Source organism: Vanellus vanellus, assembly GCF_965231255.1.
Source record: "Vanellus vanellus genome assembly, chromosome: 3".
Classification (NCBI taxonomy): Eukaryota; Metazoa; Chordata; class Aves; order Charadriiformes; family Charadriidae; genus Vanellus; species Vanellus vanellus.
Window position 1 is genome coordinate 87,196,862 of NC_138907.1, and position 18,985 is coordinate 87,215,846.

The 18,985-nt window shown below is 41.0% G+C and overlaps 1 protein-coding gene across 1 annotated transcript in view; it reads left to right on the forward strand.

Moving 5' to 3' along the window:
- Nucleotides 1–1,608: 1,608 nt before the first annotated feature.
- Nucleotides 1,609–18,985, forward strand: part of MAP3K7 (mitogen-activated protein kinase kinase kinase 7) — a 48,773-nt gene continuing 31,396 nt past the window's right edge. Inside the window, exons 1-6 of the mRNA XM_082481301.1 lie at nucleotides 1,609–1,783; nucleotides 14,348–14,458; nucleotides 15,802–15,867; nucleotides 16,752–16,797; nucleotides 17,319–17,457; nucleotides 18,597–18,721. Coding sequence (XP_082337427.1) covers nucleotides 1,694–1,783; nucleotides 14,348–14,458; nucleotides 15,802–15,867; nucleotides 16,752–16,797; nucleotides 17,319–17,457; nucleotides 18,597–18,721 — 577 coding nt within the window. The 5' untranslated portion in view covers nucleotides 1,609–1,693. The remainder of the gene's footprint in view (nucleotides 1,784–14,347; nucleotides 14,459–15,801; nucleotides 15,868–16,751; nucleotides 16,798–17,318; nucleotides 17,458–18,596; nucleotides 18,722–18,985) is intronic.

An 18,985-nucleotide genomic window follows, 5' to 3' on the forward strand; every position in this document is an offset into this window, starting at 1 on the left:
CTAATTGCTTAAGCAGCTTTCTCAGGCTAGCTCTGTAAACCGGCTCTACCTCCCATTCTCAAGACTTCACTGTGAGGTACAGACATTCACTAGCATTTTAGCAGAGGAAGATCTAGGAAAGCTTACTAGATCTACTAAAATCACATACTATTAATAGCATTGTACAATAACATAACTTTTTATATATAGCCCTGAGGCTAAACATATCAAAACGAAGCACAGCTGTTTCGGCGAAACACCGAAGCTACATCCACTCATCCCAGCACTGATTTCACACTGTCCGTTGCCCTGAAGCCTCGGCATGGGCAATTTACCATCAAAACACTGATGCGTTGCAAGTCAAATCTGTTGGAAGAGCGGGCTGAGATTCCCATTAGCTGGGGACTGGCGAGGGAGCAGTTAAGGTATACGTTCATTCCCAAATCCTATTCCCTTATTGCTACATGTTTACATCATTTGCTTAATTACCCTCCGCTCCCCAGCTGCCTTCCTACACGCGCTTCCCCCTGAGAAAGAGCTACTCAAGAGCACACGCCAACGCTGTGTGTGCTTCTGCCTTCAGTGAAAACACGTCCCAAGACACACATCCCCCATACGTACACCTCCTTCCCTGGGGAAACACATACATATATATATACACACACACACACATTAGGAAAAGGCACTTTCAGCACTCCAGGCGCGCTGCCCTGCTCTCGCACGACGCTAACGCGGCCTCCTCAGCGCCGCCGGGTCCCTCTACCCCCCGCCGGCCTCCCGAGGTGCGCCGAGCCGGGCCGAGCCCGGCAGCTGCCCGCAGCCCGGGGAGACCCGCCTGCCTCCGCCCCTCCAGCCCCGGCCGAGACAGCGGCGTCCTTCCTGCTTCGGGGGCAGCCAGCGCTGCCCGCCGCTACCGGCGCTTCTCCGGCGGCCACTACCGCCCCGCCAGCGCCGGCGGAGGCGGCAGGAAGAGGAAGCGAGGCCGAGGCCGGGGCTGGGGCGGCGGCGGCGGCTGCTCCCCCTGGCGGAGGCGGGCGGTGGGGCGGGGCGGGGCGCGGCGGGGGCGGGGTCGCCGCCGCCGCCGCCGCCGCCAGGCCGTGGCCCCGCCGCGGCCGCCTGAGTAGCAGCCGCTGCCGGCGCGTTTTCCCTTCCCGCCCCCTCCCGCGGCGCTCCCTTCCCCGCCTCCCCGGCCGGGGCAGCAGGAAGCGGCTCTGATGTCAGCGGCGGCGGTGGCCGCGGCGCGGATCTGAGCGGCTCCCCCACCACCGCCGCGGCCCCCTCGCCCCGCTGTTTGCTGGGGCCGGCGGAGGCGGCCAGCTTCGGCCCCGGGGACGCCCCCTTCTCTCCGCCGGGGACGTGCGGCCCAGGCAGCTCCTGGGCTCCGCAAAGGCCGCGGCCTAGGGCAGCCGGCGCGGCGCTCCGCGGGGGTGCGGGAGGGCGCGGGATGCGGAGCGGCGGCGCCGCCGCCGCCGGCGTGGCCTCCTCCGCCCGCCGCCACTGAGGCCCGCGGCCGCTGCGGATGCGGCCTCGCCCCGCGCGGCGGCCCAGGCGGCGCCTCGGCGGGGCCCTCCCCGACCTGCGCCCGCGCGGAGGGCAGAAGCCGCCGCCGCGCCCCGCGTAGCCCCGGCCGCGGCCCAGGCCCCCGGCTGCCCGGCGCCCAGTCCTCCGCCCCCGGCCGGCCCTGGCCTCTCCTCCCCCAGGTGAAAGAGGAGGGATGTCCGCTGCCGCCTCCGCTGAAATGATTGAAACCCCCCCGGTCCTCAACTTCGAAGAAATAGACTACAAAGAGATCGAGGTGGAAGAGGTGAGCGAGGGCCCCGCCGCCGGGCGGCCTCCCCACACGCAACCTCCCTCAATCACCCCTCCCCGGTTCCCCGGGCGCGGCCTGCGGGACGGCGGGAGGGGAGAGCCGGGCCCCCGCCGCGGCGCCCGCCCTGACGCACCCCCCGAGGGGCCCCGGGGTTGCCCTCCCCGGCGCCGTCCCCCCGCTGGCGGGAGGAGCGGCGGGGGCTTCCTGGGTGCTGGGGGCTGTCGGGACACCCCCCGAGCGCACCTGCCTGGGGGAGGGGGTGGGGGTGTCCCTTCCCCTCTGGATGCTGCAGCGGTTGGCACCAGAGAACAAAGGCGGCGTGGCTGGAAGCGGGGGTGCCAGATGACTTCTCCCAAGCCTGGTGCTGGGTGCTGTACCGTGGGGTTTTGTTGAAGCGGGATAGATCTGTTCAGGACTTTAAAAGTTTCACCGTCCATTTTGCCACCCACTTTTGTACGGGTGGCAAACACAGTTGTCAAACGCTGTCACAAGAGGGAACTGTTAGTTCTGATGTTTCTTTTGGATCTCTATTTCTGTATGCTCCTGCTTTCTCCTTCTGCCCCCTAACTGAACCATTGTGTATATAATTATCATACCAGTGTTAATTATTTGCTACATTTACAGCTCTGTTAACTGTAAGGATGTACAGATATTTTTGTGTTATTTTTTCTTAACACAGGCTAGTGATGTTGCACTCCTGGATCTGTAACATTTCACTTGTGACCTGTGCATGCTACCCAGGAAATGACATTCAGTTATCATATAACATAGTTGGAAGCAAGTATTTCTTCTTCTTCTGTAGAAAGTTTCATAGTAAAATTATTGCCTTAAATTCTTTGAGGCTGGAATGGGATGGACAAAGTACAGGATTTCATATGTACCTTTCGTCTGTCTGGATTTCCTGCGAAAGTAGGATGGGTGTGATCTAGGATAGCTTACATGCTTTACTAAAGAGCTCAGTAGTATGTATATACCACAGTGTTGTTGAAGTCTCAGAAGCACACAAAAATATTGCTGCTGTTGGATACTTTTCTTCCTCCCCTGCTAGTGTCTCTACAGGAATGAAGTTGCTTCATGCAAATCCATGCTAAATTTGATGAGGCCTACTTGTAGAATCTGGACCTACCAGACACCCAAGACTGCTGAAACAATCTTTGTGCTTTTATTTGTAGATTAACATCTTTCCCTTTCAGTAATGTTTGCCCTCTTTTTCTTAAAAAAGTTTATGTGGAAGTGAATTTAGTTTTGTGTAGTAGCTTTCACAGATATGACAACCAGCATCTCAAGTTTTTAAAGTGGTTTGCTAGATAGTGGTTTGTTTGTAATTATTATGATGGACTTGTGTTGCCTGGGAGAGTTCACAGAACATAAAATCTGCAATATTTTCATAGAACACCTGGGCACTTTTTGCTGTTTTCAAGTATTGTTGTGATAACTTTAGCTTTTACCCTAGCAGACACTGGGAATTCTCAGAAGGTAATATATTCCAAAAGATTGCATTTTACCCTTTCTATGAATATGGCAATCATGAAGATTTTTGACTTTGTAACTCTAATAGGTCCTCTTCCCTTTATGCATTTAACTGTTCTGAAGTGAGAAAACTCTATGGTGTTTGGAAAATTGAAGTATTTTTGCATTGGATAATATACTGACATTTTTGCAACACTTGCTAATGGACAGGGATCAAATCACATGCTTTGGGAGAAATAGATTTTCTCACCCAGAGAAGAAAATAAAGTTGATAGGAACTTAACCATCATAAAAAGGTGCCCTGTGATGGCTCAAGAAGTGAGTAGCACACCTGATATGTTAAACATAGCACTTTGAATGAATAAAACGCTATACAAATCTTTAATCCTCATTACACCCTTGGGAAGGCTGTTACCAAGGATTGTATTGCTATTTTACATGTAGGAAGTATGGAGCTGCATAGTGTGTAATTGGTGTATTTAGAATTTATCATTCTAAGGTTTAGTGTTAGGAGCTTGTCTGTGTCCTACATACCTGCCTAGCACCCACTGAGAGAGGATTATGTGCGCGAAAATGTATGTGGAGACGATGCTTAAGCAGTAATTTGTGCTTTATTTAGTGTGATTGTTGCATTATCCTCAAAGTAGTATCTCTGTTGGAGATGAAAAAACTCACATGGTATAAATAAGGGAGCTCTGATAAAGTGTTCTCTTCATGAGAAAATCTGATGACAGCTGGTACAGCATTTTGAGTTACACTTGGTGTACCTGTCCTACCAGAAACTCTTTTAGGCAACAGGGATACCATAGTGCTGAACGGTCTAAACATCATTGCACGGAGAAAGAAATAAGAGCTACTTTACAATAAAACAGGTGAATTAGAGACCATAGTTAGGTTGGACCTTGCTTTTTTCAACTGTGAGTGTTCACCTCTTACTCATGATGCAGTTTCAGTGCAAATAGTCAACTTTGTAGTCATAACAAAACGTACATCATTACTAAGGATTTTCTGTGCTCTCACTTCAGGCTCTGAAGTTTTCAAGGATTTTTAAATGGCTGTAAGGGCTCAAAATGGACAGATTTTAATATGCTTGGCAAACTTCAGATGTTTCAAAATGGAGTGTCAACAGATCTACACTGGAAACTCAAATGAATGCTTGTATAATCATAGCTTTGCTGTTGTATTATCAAGGCTTGTTTTGTCAGCAGATAGCAGTCCCACTCTGCCACTGGTTTATTAATAGATATTGAAGTTCTGGAATACTTGCAGGCCCTGAGTCCTTGCTAATAAATGTGGGATCTATAAGTGCGCTTTCATTTAGATTTGGCTGAACTCTACTGGATAATATCAAGAATATACCACATTTTGTTTTAGCTACCATGCGCATGACTATAATCTAAGTGTACTGTAGTGTTACTGCCCACCAGTCAAACACGTCTCCAAGCTGCCTTTTCATTATTTGAAGTGTTTAGATTGAAGTAAAATGTAGAGATTACTATTCTAAATGAGTTGGAGTCAAATCAAAATTGATGTGACATAGTGGGAGCATCTTCAAAACTAGGAGAGGATAACCAACGCAAAAATTTGGATTCAACAGAAATGTTCCCTACTTTATCATGCACATTTCTGACTCTGAGAATTCCCTCTCTTAAGTTTTCAGGTATTAGATAGACAAATCATTAGAAACTGAATAAATAAAACTACAGAATTTATCTGAAAACTTAATATAATTGAAATCAAATTAACAATAAAAAGCCTAACAGCCCTATCCTAAAGTCTCATATTTAAATCTAGCCTAAATACTGCTGTATCTTCTTCCCAGAGGAGCTTTCCCATCTAACCCATGAACAGACTTTGATTTTGAGTTGTTCTGGCAACCTGCTCCCTGCCAGTCTTTCCTGAAAATCCCCCAGCCCTTCCTCCGTCATGTAACTCGATAACAGTCCCATACATGACCAAAAGGCAGACCTCTTCATCACAGGACGTATGTATGCCTTGGATCCCACAGACAAAAGCTGTGTGTCAGGTCGTGTATGCTGTTGCCCTTCCCAGTCTCTGTCTGATGTAGCCAGATTGAAAAACATTGCCATGTTTGTGTAGTTGCAAGTTGCTTTTGAACAGTCTGAAAGCATAAATTATTTTGGAAGCTGTTGTTTAACGCTCTGCTGATATAGTGTAGTATACGCTGAAGTTTATTTTCAGCAGTCTGTTTGGGCAACAGTAGCAAATTCTAAGGGGATTTAGGGTAATATTTTCTTAAAGATGAACAGGTAAGCTTTCTAAATATTTATTTTAGAAAACCTACTTAAGGTGCCAGCAACTAAGGAGCTACAATTTATGGCATGTTCACCTACCTTAGACATTTTTGAAACCGATGAATAATTTCATTAACTGCCTGAGAAGTGTGCTAAGAAGTGCATGTGTTCCTTGCAATTATGGAGTAGAGCAGTTCAGAGACAAGAGAATGAGGAATACAACGTGACAACTGGTTTTTACTCCCTTTTATAGTAGTTAATTTTTTTAAAGTTAATGAGATGAGGTAACTGATTATGTTTGTTACACTACAAGGTAAAGCAGGTTTGTGCAAACTACTGCTGAACATGGAATTGTTACTGCCTCCGTATGTAAAACTTCATTGTTTTTACGTCCTGGGAGATTGTGTCCAGTTGTAGAATACCCATTCTAAAAAAACTGCAAAATTGGAAGGTGTTTGGATGAAAGCTGCAGGTGTGACTTGAGATCTGAAAAATATTCTTGGATGTCTGATGTGAGTACCAAAGGCTTGACTCACAGGAGCCAAGGGTGGTAGTTAGAAATCCATTTGAAGTCAGTTGCATCTACAATTTCTCAGCCTTTTTCAGAAAGTCAGCCTTCAAGGTACAAAGTTGGGCAGCCAGAAGCGAAGGCAAAAAATGACTACATAGTAAAAACATAAGCCAGAATTTCTGTGATTTTACTTTAAATACATTCCTGATTTAATTGAAATCACTATTTTAATTTCGTTTAGTTATACCAGTGGAAGATTCCCTCCATTCATCTACATAAGAAAATAGCTGAAGTGTCAGCTGGAGTGTGAATTTATAACGGAAGTTACATAACACTGATTTCATGCGGATGAAATTTAGTGTGCAATAAGTGTTAGAAAATGGCTAATAAGCTACTTAAACTGTTAATGTAAGACTTTACACTTATTCTACACATGCAAATTTATTCAATGAATCAATTTGTGTCCTGTAAAATAAACTTATATTTTACTCTTGTAAAGAATGCGCGGGAAAGAAACCTCACAGGCTCTTCTATTCCAGTGATGAAAGCAAGATGCATATTTATGAGGTAATAAGAAAGTTCCAGGTGTAATGCAGCAGCTAAGGTCACAGCTGAGTGACAGCGTAACAGCTATCAGAAATTGGGGTGTGAGGATGGGGAGGAAGGAACCCGAAACAACAGAACAAGCTTCACGTGGCTCTTACTTGTTCCACCCAGTGGATTCTAGCAGTATTTTACTGACTGTAGAATGATTATGTGTTTTTCGAAGACAGTAATGTTAGACTGTGCTAGCCCAACAAGCCCAACTCATGTTGGAGTCCTTCACCCTGAGTGCCTCGTTACCCAGCATTTTGTGTCTAAAACTAGAATCGCCTGTTTGGGCTGCGGTAACAGAACAGATTGATTTATGCTAGAACATCAGACAAATGTTTTGTTAATGTTTTTAAATTACTGGTATTTAAAATGCTTTCAGTTCTTGAGACAGATCTGTAAAAGGCTATCAGTATGTAAAAGGCTGGAATGAAAGTACAACCTGATAAACTGTTATCTTTGCTTGAGATGCACGCATTTCTTAGAAGGACTGAGCTATCGAAATGCAAAGAGGGTTTGGTTGTGTGTTTAGAGCAAAGGAAGAATTTCTGGAAACACCCATAGTTTTAGGAACATATATGATGGTACTGTGATTCTTCATAAGCCTGTGCTGAAGGAGTTGAAAAGTGAATGATTCCCTAAAACAGAACTAAATTCAGATAGCCAAGTCACTAACTAATATCTGTACAGTGTTGTGTTGCTCTAACAGATGATGCCCTAAATATGGATCAACTGTATTAGTTTGTGTCAAGCTGAAGTTACGTATATTTAATAGGAAGTTGATTTTTAATAACTGATTATTTTTTTGGTTAAGAAATCTTTTTTCTTATGGTGTTTTGCATAACTTTAAATTGAAGTTGAAACTTGGAAACTAAATCTAAACTAAATTACTTAGTTTACTTAAAATTAGTGGGATTGCTTATGCGGGTGTTTTGGGGGACGTTGAGGTTTGGGTGTTTTTCATTGCTGTATGGATCCCAGAAAGGGAAAGCAACATTTAGAATTGGGTTGAGCACTAATACAAATAAACTTAACCAGTCAAAGTGCGTAGCTGTAAGATTGGCAGATCTGAACTCCTTCCTAAAAGTGCTGCCAGGGTATTGGCCACAGTCATTTGTGGCATGGGGCTGATTTGCTTCAACCTGCTTAATAAAGCATAGCACACACAGAGAAACCAAAGTTGGAATTTGAGACTGGTTAAATGAATGATAGAAAATGTAGGCATATATTTTTTTAGGGGCTGTAAGCTGTTGTTCGTGGCTTCTCTTGGCCATTCATTTTTTAATCTATGTGCTTTCCATGTGTTGATGTGTGAAAAACTGAAAATATTAGTATGCTTTATTGGTAGTGCTGGAACTCTGGTAGATAGAAAGAATAGAAGCAAATAAATTTTAAAATGTGTTTCTGTTTTTACAAAGCATTGTAGAACTCCCCTCTCGCCCCCTGCCCCCAGCATTGTGTCTGAAGCTTGAGAGATCCAAAAGTTCAGTTTGCATCAACCTTTCATTTGCAAATACGCCAGTAACCAAAGGGACATAGATAGTAAAGATAATTTAGAGACTGCTGTCTGTTTAGAAGCACAGGTTTCCTTGGTTTTGTGTTGTTTTGTTTTTTAACTGCTTGTCTTGCTTCCCAAAATTGTAAACAAATGTGTCATGTAGACACTGCAAATTATGAAGACATTTCTCCAAGGAATACTACATCTGCTAACCAGGGAGCTATTACATTTTATTGCTGTCTTATATATCCAGCAAGGTTTTTTTAGAAGGAAAAGCACTAGATATCCAGCATGCAGAGCTAACTAACATGGAAACTTCACAGACAGAAATGAAAACTTTGTGTCTTTATATTTTTGAGCAAATAGAAAACCTGTGCAGTGAATGCAAAGATGAAATTAATTCTTCCAAAGTTTTGATGTTTGATAGGGGTATAGGGTGCATCTGAATAAACAGCGACATTTTTCTTGTTTTACTGGGGGGGACATTATTGGTCATGCCCCTTAGGACAAAATACATCCTTTAGGCCTTAACATATCTGCAGTCTCTATTTCCTGCATGATTTCTAGTCTACATACTTACCAGTCAGTATCTTTGTTTATGTACAGCATTTGATACTATTTGTACGCAGAGGCAGAGGTGATGTTTTTTCCAGGGCTCTTCTATGGTTCATATTCTTTAAATAAGACTCTAAATGCATTATCTCGAAAACATGCAAATGGCACTACCTTTAGTCATGTCACTTTGCCACACAGTAAAATGTAACTTTTTACTGGTTTGAATTTTATAAGGAGAGTAATAAGTTCATAGAAACTTTTCAATCTTTAAAGCTCTTTAAGCATTTCTGCCAGTTTAAAATGCTTCTGTGTCACTGTATTAACCGAGTGATACTTGACAAACTTAATTCTATTCTGTGGAAAAGTAGAAGCCCTGGTTTTCTATTTCTAAACATGTCCTCTGCCCTGTATTTTCCTTTTTTCTCCTAGAAGCTATTTAGACGGCCAAAATCTTTTACCAAAATAATGTGTTTATTTTTAGATCATTTTCCAAACATACACAGTGCTACAACTGCTGTTTATTGATTTGTTGTGTCAATAGTTCCATTACCTGTGCTTCATATAATTCAGAATATGCACTACTGCCCAAACATATGGTGTGGCACCAACAGCAGGGGACAAGAAGGAATGAGCGTGAAGAAACTAAAGTTCAGGCAGTGCCTCCCTCCTGTGCTATTAAGTTACTTAGTTCCAGCACACGGTGTTGAAGGAAACTACATAGTGTTTAAACCGTTCTAACAAATTCTAAGACTCAATCCTTTAATGAATAAATTCAGTGGAAACTTACAGGAAGAAAATGGAATGTAAGTGGAATCCTCCACCACAAGCTCCATTCTGTTGATTGTGAAGGATGTTTTTACAATGAGTAAGATACTTTTTCCATATTAAGTAGGAAAGGCGTACTGGGCTTTTACATACGATAAACTTCAAGTTTGTATCAGATCTGTCATTGCTTCTGAGGGTTGTTCCTTTCATATGCTGTCCAAGAGGCTGAGCTGCTGTAACAGAGGATCAGCTCTTCTCTGTTTTCCCCTGTATCCTAGGTAAATATTCAGTGCATTCGTGTCCTCTTCTCAAGTTCAACCCTCTGCCTAAGCAGGCACCAAGTCACTGGTAAATTGTTATGAAACCTTGACTGCATAGTCATTTATCAAACTCTTTTCACCAACCGTAAAATGTATATATCTGATGGTCTCTCACAGCTCTCTATTATGTAATTATTATTTAGATTGCCTGGTAAACTCTTCCTGTTGATGCCTGACACTGATTTTTTTTTTTTTTTTGTACTTTTTTTTTTTCCCCCCAGTCATCAGCAGGACTTTATAAAGTGCATCTGGTTCTTGGAATTTATTCCAGTTTTCAACTAGAGCCCAAGTATTGTGACATTTGTGGCTCAATGTAAAACATCCCATTGGGTGATACACTCATTTATCTTAGTTTCTTCATTGAATAGAAATGTTATTTAAAAATATGGCAAAATTGAAAAATAATGGTTTCTCTGCTACGTGAACTGGAAATAAATGTACCAATTGGTACTTGGTATTAAACTTGCAAATACTCATGGATTTATCTTCAGGGGAACAGGATATAATTGTATTGGCTTACGGGCTGCATTTGACCATGTAGAATCAAATGCAAGAGATACCTGGGCTTTCTTTTTTTGTTCTACATGTGATTATATTTTTATATACATGCAAAAAGTAAATATAATTTGTATTAAAAAAAGTAGTATTTATTACATAGTCATAATATTAAAACTATATTCATAACACATAATTTGTACATATGGACATACACAAGTCTTTTCAGCAAGGAAAGATATGACTAGCCAAAAAAGTAACCCTGATCCATCACAAATTGTTGTAAATGATTCAGGCTAAGTAAAAAAAAAAAAAAAAAAAAAAAAAAGTCACATTGCTTCATTAAATTTTATCAGATGTATCTGAGACCAGTCTTTTAACTGACATATATGCACTGTTTTCAAATAGCAATTTTTTTTCTGTGACTGGATTAAATGTGACAGCCGTAGTCAATAACTGTGAAAGAGTGTGATAAAAGAGGTACATTGAGAAAAGGAGCCTTCTAAAAGGAGTCTCACTCAGCCTAGCACGATAAGGCCAATTGTATCCAGCTGGGAAAAATCATTACATGCACACCTTTTCCCTAAGTGGAAGGAAGAGTTCTTCCCAGTTACCTGACCAGTTTGGGTTTCTCCACATCACAGAGGAGCAGCAGACCTTGAATTGTTGCTGCCAGCGCAGTTAGTCCTGCCCGAGTTGTTCTGTGGCAGCCCTGTCTCCTTCAGTGTCTGTCCTTAGCACTTCTCAGGTGTGAGCAGGCTGCTATCTGAGTTCCACGTGCTCAGTAAATCGGGACTCCTGTGAGATGCAGACTCATGGCACAGACTAATGAGATTTTTCATAAATTGTAGGTCTGGTCATGCACTGTGCGTGGTGGGTAGAGGGATTGTAATGGACAGCTCTCTTGTGCCAGTAGAAGAAGGTAGAGGGCCTGCTAATCCCAGGAAATAAGACAATTTTATTCAAAACGTGGTCTGAGAGAGAAGAGGAAATACCAAGCGATACTATTTGGGACTTTAGGTCTTCTGGTGACTCACTGTTTCCAGTTTGTTTATATGTACTACTTTCGTAGGCTGCTTGACTATCATTTGTATGGCTTGGTGTTTCCAATCTCAGTGTGTGGAAGAAAATATTTGGTGTGTTTTGTATGAAGGGAAGAGTCAAGGCCCTATGCTGTAGCTGGGGGAAGAGGTTACAATCAACAGGTCCCTTTTTACACGGGGCAGATTGGGGCATGTTCTATGGATCTGCTGTGGAGACCTTGTGGTGGATTCAGTCTATGAACCACTGTTGTGGAGGGTGAGAAGCCAGGAGATCCTGGAATGCTAAGTGCATGCTGCAATGTAAAAGAGAAATTTGTGTGTATTAAGGAAACCAGAAGAGGAAAATGCCATTGGTCACCATTCCTGGGCAGCCATCCCTCATATCCATATGTAACCTTACAAAAATATTGAGCGTACTTCCCCTTTTCTCATCTTTCTTCTTTTTTTTAATTTATATTTTTCCCCTTTTCAAATTTGGCCCTTGATTGCAAACTTTCTCATATTCAGCGCGAAAGTTTAGCAGGCCATATCTACCCCATTCTCGGGAAATCAATTAGCTTCGCTATTTATTTATTGGAAAAGTATCTAGCGAGAACCTAACCCAAGCGTGTTTACACACGATAGTCAGTTTGCATTGACATGGAGTCTTGACAAGTACAGTCTGGTGCTTGTACATTCCTGGTTATCGAGTTGACTTCTCTGGGTCAGCACTCTTAATTTACATTCTGGATTATTACTCTATTGGGGGCCATCTCAAAAAGGAGGTAAAATTATTAAATACTACTTCCTCAAAGGGCGAGCATTCAGGCAGCAGGCAGTTTGCATTGTTTCGGCATGGAGAACGCGTGGTTATTCACTGATCTCCCACAAATCACACTTTTCTTTTAAGAAACCATTCTGTTAAGGAGTGAATTCACTAGCGAACCTATAAGAATCGGTGTACTGTTTTTTATAATATGCATGCAATATTATGTTTCAACATTTTGTGGATCCTTTAATTATGTTGCATGTCTAGATTTTAATTTTGAATATTCCTTCCTGCCCCTCCCCCCAAGAATATTTTCCCTTTTTTATTGGAGAAACTCATAAATAACTGTGTCCTTCCAGTGAAGAGCTTTGTAATTTTGAGAAGTGTGGGTTTCCATCCAAAATAAGTTCATGTTGTGTGCATTACTCATTTAAGGAAGATAGTAAAATTAAATTCTGCCATAATAAACTGCTGTGATAATCACATTTGTAAATGCTTCCACTCCGCTCTCTCCCTACTCCGCTTCCTTTCCGTTCTCTTCTTGTTCACCTCCCCAAAAAGTGTTTATTTCATTAGAAGCATCTGCTTTGTTCTTCAGGATACATATGATACTACTTGAAATCAAGAACTAAGACTGCGAGCACAGAATGTTGTTAAAACCAACAGTGAAGAAGAGCTGCTAGGGCCAAACAGAATCCGAGACCAGCCCACCAACACCCTGGTCCATTTCTCCCTCCCCAGCCCCATCCTTCTCATCCGCCCTGCCTTGTGTTTTTTGGAGTTGGAGGAGCTCTTGTCCCTTAGCTTCTTCTGTGCTCTTGTGCACCTTCCATTTCCTCCTCCTCTCCACCTTTCTTTTTGGGCATATGTGTAACAACTTGTTTGTGCTTTCCTGTGGCAGCTAGACTCACTGTTTTGGTGACTCTCTAGTTTCAACTTCTCATTCCATATGTGTGTTTTGTTGTTATTTCTGTATGTTGCCATTTTCTCCCTGAAGAAGGCACTTAAAAGAAGCAACATTTCCATTTACCATTGTTTATAACTCACTAGTAACTGAAAGTGACCTCACAGAAAAGGGACACTTCTCTCTGTCCTGCTTTCATTTTTGTGCTTAGTTTCAAAGAACTACTCCAAATAATGGTGGTGGCTGAGCTTCTACACAGCAAATGTTAAAGGATTCTTGAATTCTATACTATGCAGGAGCTGCTACTACTGCTTCTGTGAAGTTACAGTGAAGAGTTATGACTCTTCTCTGGTTTTGTATATTTTTAGGCAATGTTAATTCCAAATAAACTAGAAATTGGACTTCAACAAAAATAGAGAAAGCATAGTTTATACAGATGCTTTGCTTTATTTGGAGGACTCTCAGGAGAATTTACTCTTCTCACACTATTGAGGCATCTGTGAGAAAATTAAGGATAACTTTGAGCACATTGAACACCTCATCCAAACTTCAGCATAGTTTAGTGCAATTGTTTGCATATGCATTTAAATTTCAGAAGTTTTATTTGAGCCTAGAGCAGGGCCATGAAGATGATGAGAGGGCTGGAACACCTCTCAGGTTGAGAGAGTTGGGGCTGTTCAGCCTGGAGAAGAGAAGGCTCCGGGGAGACCTTATAGCAGCTTTCCAGTACCTGAAGGGGGCCGACAGGAAGGATGGGGAGGGACTCTTTATCAGGGAGTGTAGTGATAGGACAAGGGGTAACAGTTTTAAACTGAGAGTAGATTTCGATTAGACATTAGGAAGTAATTCTTTGCTGTGAGGGTGGTGAGACACTGGAACAGGTTGCCCAGGGAAGCTGTGGATGCCCCATCCCTGGAGGTGTTCAAGGCCAGGCTGGAGGGAGCAACCAGGTCTAGTGCCCTGCCCATAGCAGAGGGGTTGGAACTAGATGATCTTTAAGGTCCTTTCCAACCCAAACCATTCTATGAATTCCTGTTACTAGCAAGCATAAATGAATACAGCAGATAGATAAAATCTATAAAAATAAATTTGCCATCATTCCGCTAATTTTCTTCTGCGCAAATCTTGTTTGAAATAATTAAGATCATATTTTTCTGAAATACTGTTACTGCATGTTAAGAATGAAATGTTTTGTACGTGTGTTTTCCAGTTCTTCTGCAAATGATCTCTGGAAGCTAAGCACCAGTTATGCTTTGATGGTATAATATTAAATTGCTGCAGCAAAACTCGATTCTATGTCTTCAGTTTTTGAAGTTAAATTTCTTTTATGTTTGTGAAGTCCTGCACAGCAAATTAAGCCAATTCATATTTTAACTCAAGTGTTTCATATTATCTTCTTCTAGGTTGTTGGAAGAGGAGCCTTTGGTGTGGTCTGCAAGGCAAAATGGCGAGCTAAAGATGTAGCCATTAAACAAATAGAAAGTGAATCTGAAAGAAAAGCCTTCATTGTAGAGGTACAGTAAGTTTGCTGGAAAACGTGGGATTTGGTAGAGATTGTTTTCTTCAATTTGTGGGTGTATTTAGTGTACTAAAAACTGTATTACAAGGTAAATGCAGCCTGTGGTACCCAGTACAGGCCTGAACCCCTTGTTTTGCAGAACAGGACACCTGTCAGAGCATATTGCAGCTCCTTTAGTTCCCTTCCCATAGAAACTGGAAGGCAAAGAGGGGAGAGAGGAGGGCACACAGGTCGGGGAATTCCTGGATTCTGTTGCAGTGTGGAGTCAGGGTGCAGCTCAAATAGCCACCAAAATCCTGGAGCTGATTAACACTTCCAGGGTTTGCAGCGTAGGTTCTTAATACAAGCAGGTCCATACTTGAAACTGTTTCCCAGTTTTTTCAGCAGTTCTAATAATTTCGTTATTTTTTCTTACGTATAAAGTTTTCTTTTCTTACATATAAGTTTTCTTTATATTTTCTTTCTTACATATAAAGTTTTCGATGTTATTAATCTGAGACTGATTTAATACTGAGTAGATCTGATCAGTCTCTCACCGTTTTTGTGTTCAGAAGAGATCTGAGAAGATAAGCCCAGAAATACTTCAGTAATGACAGGGATAAAGGAGACCCTACACAGTGCAAGCATCAGTTGTGATACTCCATTCTGTTTTTTTAAAACTTCTGAAGCGTACAGAAAAAATCACACTAACTCCCTAGACAATGAACAGCATAAACTGCCTGAGAAGTCTTGTGTAAAGGGGAAAAAAAATCCTTCTTCCTTCTACTACCTACTGGTAAAGAAAAATTCAGGGCAAAATAGCCTGATTGTCAAGTAGTACAAGCAGCAGCTCTTGGAATTATGTCACATTAATGTTAAATTGGCTGGCTTATTTTATAGTTTTGTGGGGTTTGGTTATGGTTTTTCTTTTTTTCTTTTTTTTTTTTTTTTAAGAACAGTATTTTTCTGTATTGTGAATAAAGCAAATATGATTCAGATTGTTTATGAAGTCAGAAAATCATGATTCCAAAATTGGAGGCTCCAGGAAGAACACCGAACCTGTAGAGGTCATACTTGCACAGTGTTTATGACTTGAGTGATTTTACTACACCATGAAAAAAATGCTTTCTTTAAATTTAAGTTCTTTAGAATTTATTTTAAATATGGTTCCAGTTAGACACAAGCCTAATTACATAAATTAAAATGCAAACAGGGTTATCAGTCTTGTAATTCCTAAAATCACCATCTAGGGTTATGCAGAACTGTAATTGCTGGTTTGGTGTATGAATTATAGATGTGAAAATAAAACATTAGCCTTTTTTTCCCATGTTTTGAAATGAACTGTGATTTGTATTGCAGCTTCGACAACTGTCACGGGTAAACCATCCCAATATTGTCAAGTTATATGGGGCCTGTCTAAACCCAGTAAGTTATAGCTTTGTCAGTATGACAAAAGATGACTAGCTTAACATATGCAAGCATCAATGCGTAAAATATGTATTTTACATTCAAAATGTATATTTCATATATATTTTATATGTTTTAGCCATAATAAGGAAATATACAGATATGTAGGTTGGTTGATATTTTCAGGTTTTTGGTTTTTACTTTCCCCTGCTATGATAAATTCTTGCAAGAAAACGCCAAATGCTGTTTCAAACACCAATTATAATTCAGTTTGTCAGCATCTGGTGTATTACATATGCAGTGTCATTCATATCTACAGTCCTATTAATTTCAAATCGGCAATATGAAAAAGAAAATACATTAGCAACACATGATTCATAGCTTGTAAATCATTTCCTATTGTCATATATGCGATTTTCAGGATTTTGTTTCTTTCTCCCACAGCTGCTAACAGTCCCAAAAATTCTTAAAGCAGAAAACCAAGGACTGTGACAGGACAGATGTATTCTTAGCTAATTCTAGTTTGAGCCATTTAATTGGTTAAAATAATGCTTCATCCCTTTTTCCCTAGTACTAATGAAATTCTTTTGGCATGGTACTTAAATTTTTTTGTAAGCCACTGAAAAAAAAAAAAAGGTAAAGGCAAATGACCAGTTTGACGACAGGATTTGCTTTTCAAGATGGGGAGGGGCAGGTCATTCTCTCCTTTCCTAACTTACAGTGGGAGCTAAGTATAAAACTGATTTCTGTTTCATATATGTAAATATGTACTGTTCAAACTGACTCTACGTCATAGATAAATTTGGAGTTCCTCTCAAAGAACTTTCCTTTCAGTTTACAAAAGCTGTTTCCTGCCGCTGCATTTAAAACATCCCTATTTTTTGTCCCCTCCTCCCCCAAAGGTGTGTCTTGTTATGGAGTATGCTGAAGGAGGTTCTCTGTACAATGGTGAGTATCTTTTCAACATAGTGTCTTCCTGGAGCTGAAGTGCTAGTGTTACGGCAAACGTGATCTAAAATAAAAATTTGTTTCATATGTATGTCTCCATCCTTGGAGATATTCAGAAGCCACCTGGACACAGTCCTGGGCAACTGGCTGTAGGTGGCCTGCATGACAAATGTGTGTCATTTAAGGTTTTCCAGTGGAATACCTGAAAAGATTCTTCCTTAACTTGTAAATTCCCTGAGCATTTGTTTAACATAGACTTTACCAGGGATAGCTGAGAACAAGCAACACCTTCCGTATTGAATTTTAATGTGAGCAAATTATGAAAAATGTATTTAAAATGGAAAATATTTTGACATTTCCATTATTTTAACAGTCTACAGAAGGACATTTTCAGTTGCAGTGATGAGACATTGATAATTACTTAGATTTTGTAGAGCTTTCTGACTGGTATGTTGTTAACTCCATTGTATCTGTTGTAATATGCAATAAAGTTCTTTTTAGTTTGTGCCTTTGTCTTGCAGTGCTGCATGGTGCTGAACCTCTGCCTCATTATACTGCTGCACATGCCATGAGTTGGTGTTTACAGTGTTCCCAAGGAGTGGCGTATCTCCACAGTATGAAACCAAAGGCTCTAATCCACAGAGACCTGAAACCACCGAAGTAGGTTTACGGCTTGTGTTTTGTATTTTCTTACAATGGGAATTTAAGATCATTTATGATCATTTCATTGCATTTGAAAGAAATACCTTTAATTGATACTAACTTTATTGGATGGACTATATTCTAAATGAAAGCTGTGCATTTGAAACTTTAGTTACAGAATGATGGTGCATGGTACAGGAAATGGCCTGTACTCAGTTACTTTCTGTTAAACTGGAAAAACATCCTGCTCCTGCCCTGCATCGTGGAAGAGGATTTTGATAGGGATAGGGCTTCTAATCAGAAGCGTTTGAAATGGCCCAGTTTTACAATGGGTTGTGGTGTTAGGTGGGAGGGGTTGTTTGCTGGGTTTTAACATCATATTTAATCTGATATATTAGAGCTCGTTCCCCACATGACCGTCCTCCTCTATCCCTTCCTTCTGCCTGTTCCACTACCCCTGCCAGAATCTCCCATCACTTCCCACTGAAACAAAAATGAATAGTTTTCTGCCCAGTCAGTTTGTTGATCTGATTAATTTTGCAGCTTCAGATCTGGCTCCACAGATTAGGTGGCAACAGAGATTTGGGGTTCAGCAAGAACACCTGCTTTTAGTGGTAGCCATATTTTTTACTACCAGATAAAATTATAATGTGAATCCAAGCTTTAAATCTTGAATTCTTTCTTGTATCCCTAGTTTTGATTTAGAGAGCTGTTAGTGTGTAACTTTGAGTGCTTTCATTTAAATAGCTATGTTGACTGACGTTAATGGGGGTCTTGATCGTTCTTCTTTGGGTAAAATTGTTACAGCGCTTGTTTTTCGGCCTCTGGCATCTGAAAGACTAATTTTATCAATGTATGATTTGTGGTTTACTTTGGTTAAATATATTTATGTAAAATCTAGCATGTAGAAATACTGATAAATTACAATATAAATGCATTTTTAAATATTTCATATGTTCAGAATAGGCACAAGTGACCTTACTTATTTCTCAAATTATAAAGCTGAAGCACTGAGAAGCAGAGCCTTAGATACTCAACTGTATTAGAATAATAGTTGTTGGCATACAAAAAAAAAAAAAAATCAGTGGTTTATTTCCAGATGATTTCGTCCTACAATTTTAATTTGTTTGTGTTTGTTTGTTTGTTTGTTTTTACAGTTTGCTCTTGGTAGCTGGGGGGACAGTTCTAAAAATCTGTGATTTTGGTACAGCTTGTGATATTCAAACACACATGACCAACAATAAGGGAAGTGCTGCTTGGATGGCACCTGAGGTTTTTGAAGGTAACAATAATTTACAGTGTCAATATTATATGTTCCTTCTAGGGATGCAACCGTGAATGAACTTGGTATAGGAAAAAGAGCATAATATAATCTTACTTTTATTTCAATCAGTGTAATAAAGTTTGAGGTAACAGCTGAAAGAGTCTTGGTGAAAGTCAAACATTCATTTAAAAATCTGTGTGGTTGCTTATGCAGAGTTTCAAAGAGCAGCACTGAATTGTCTCTATCATGTTAGTATTAGTTAATTACATGAAGATGTGGAAC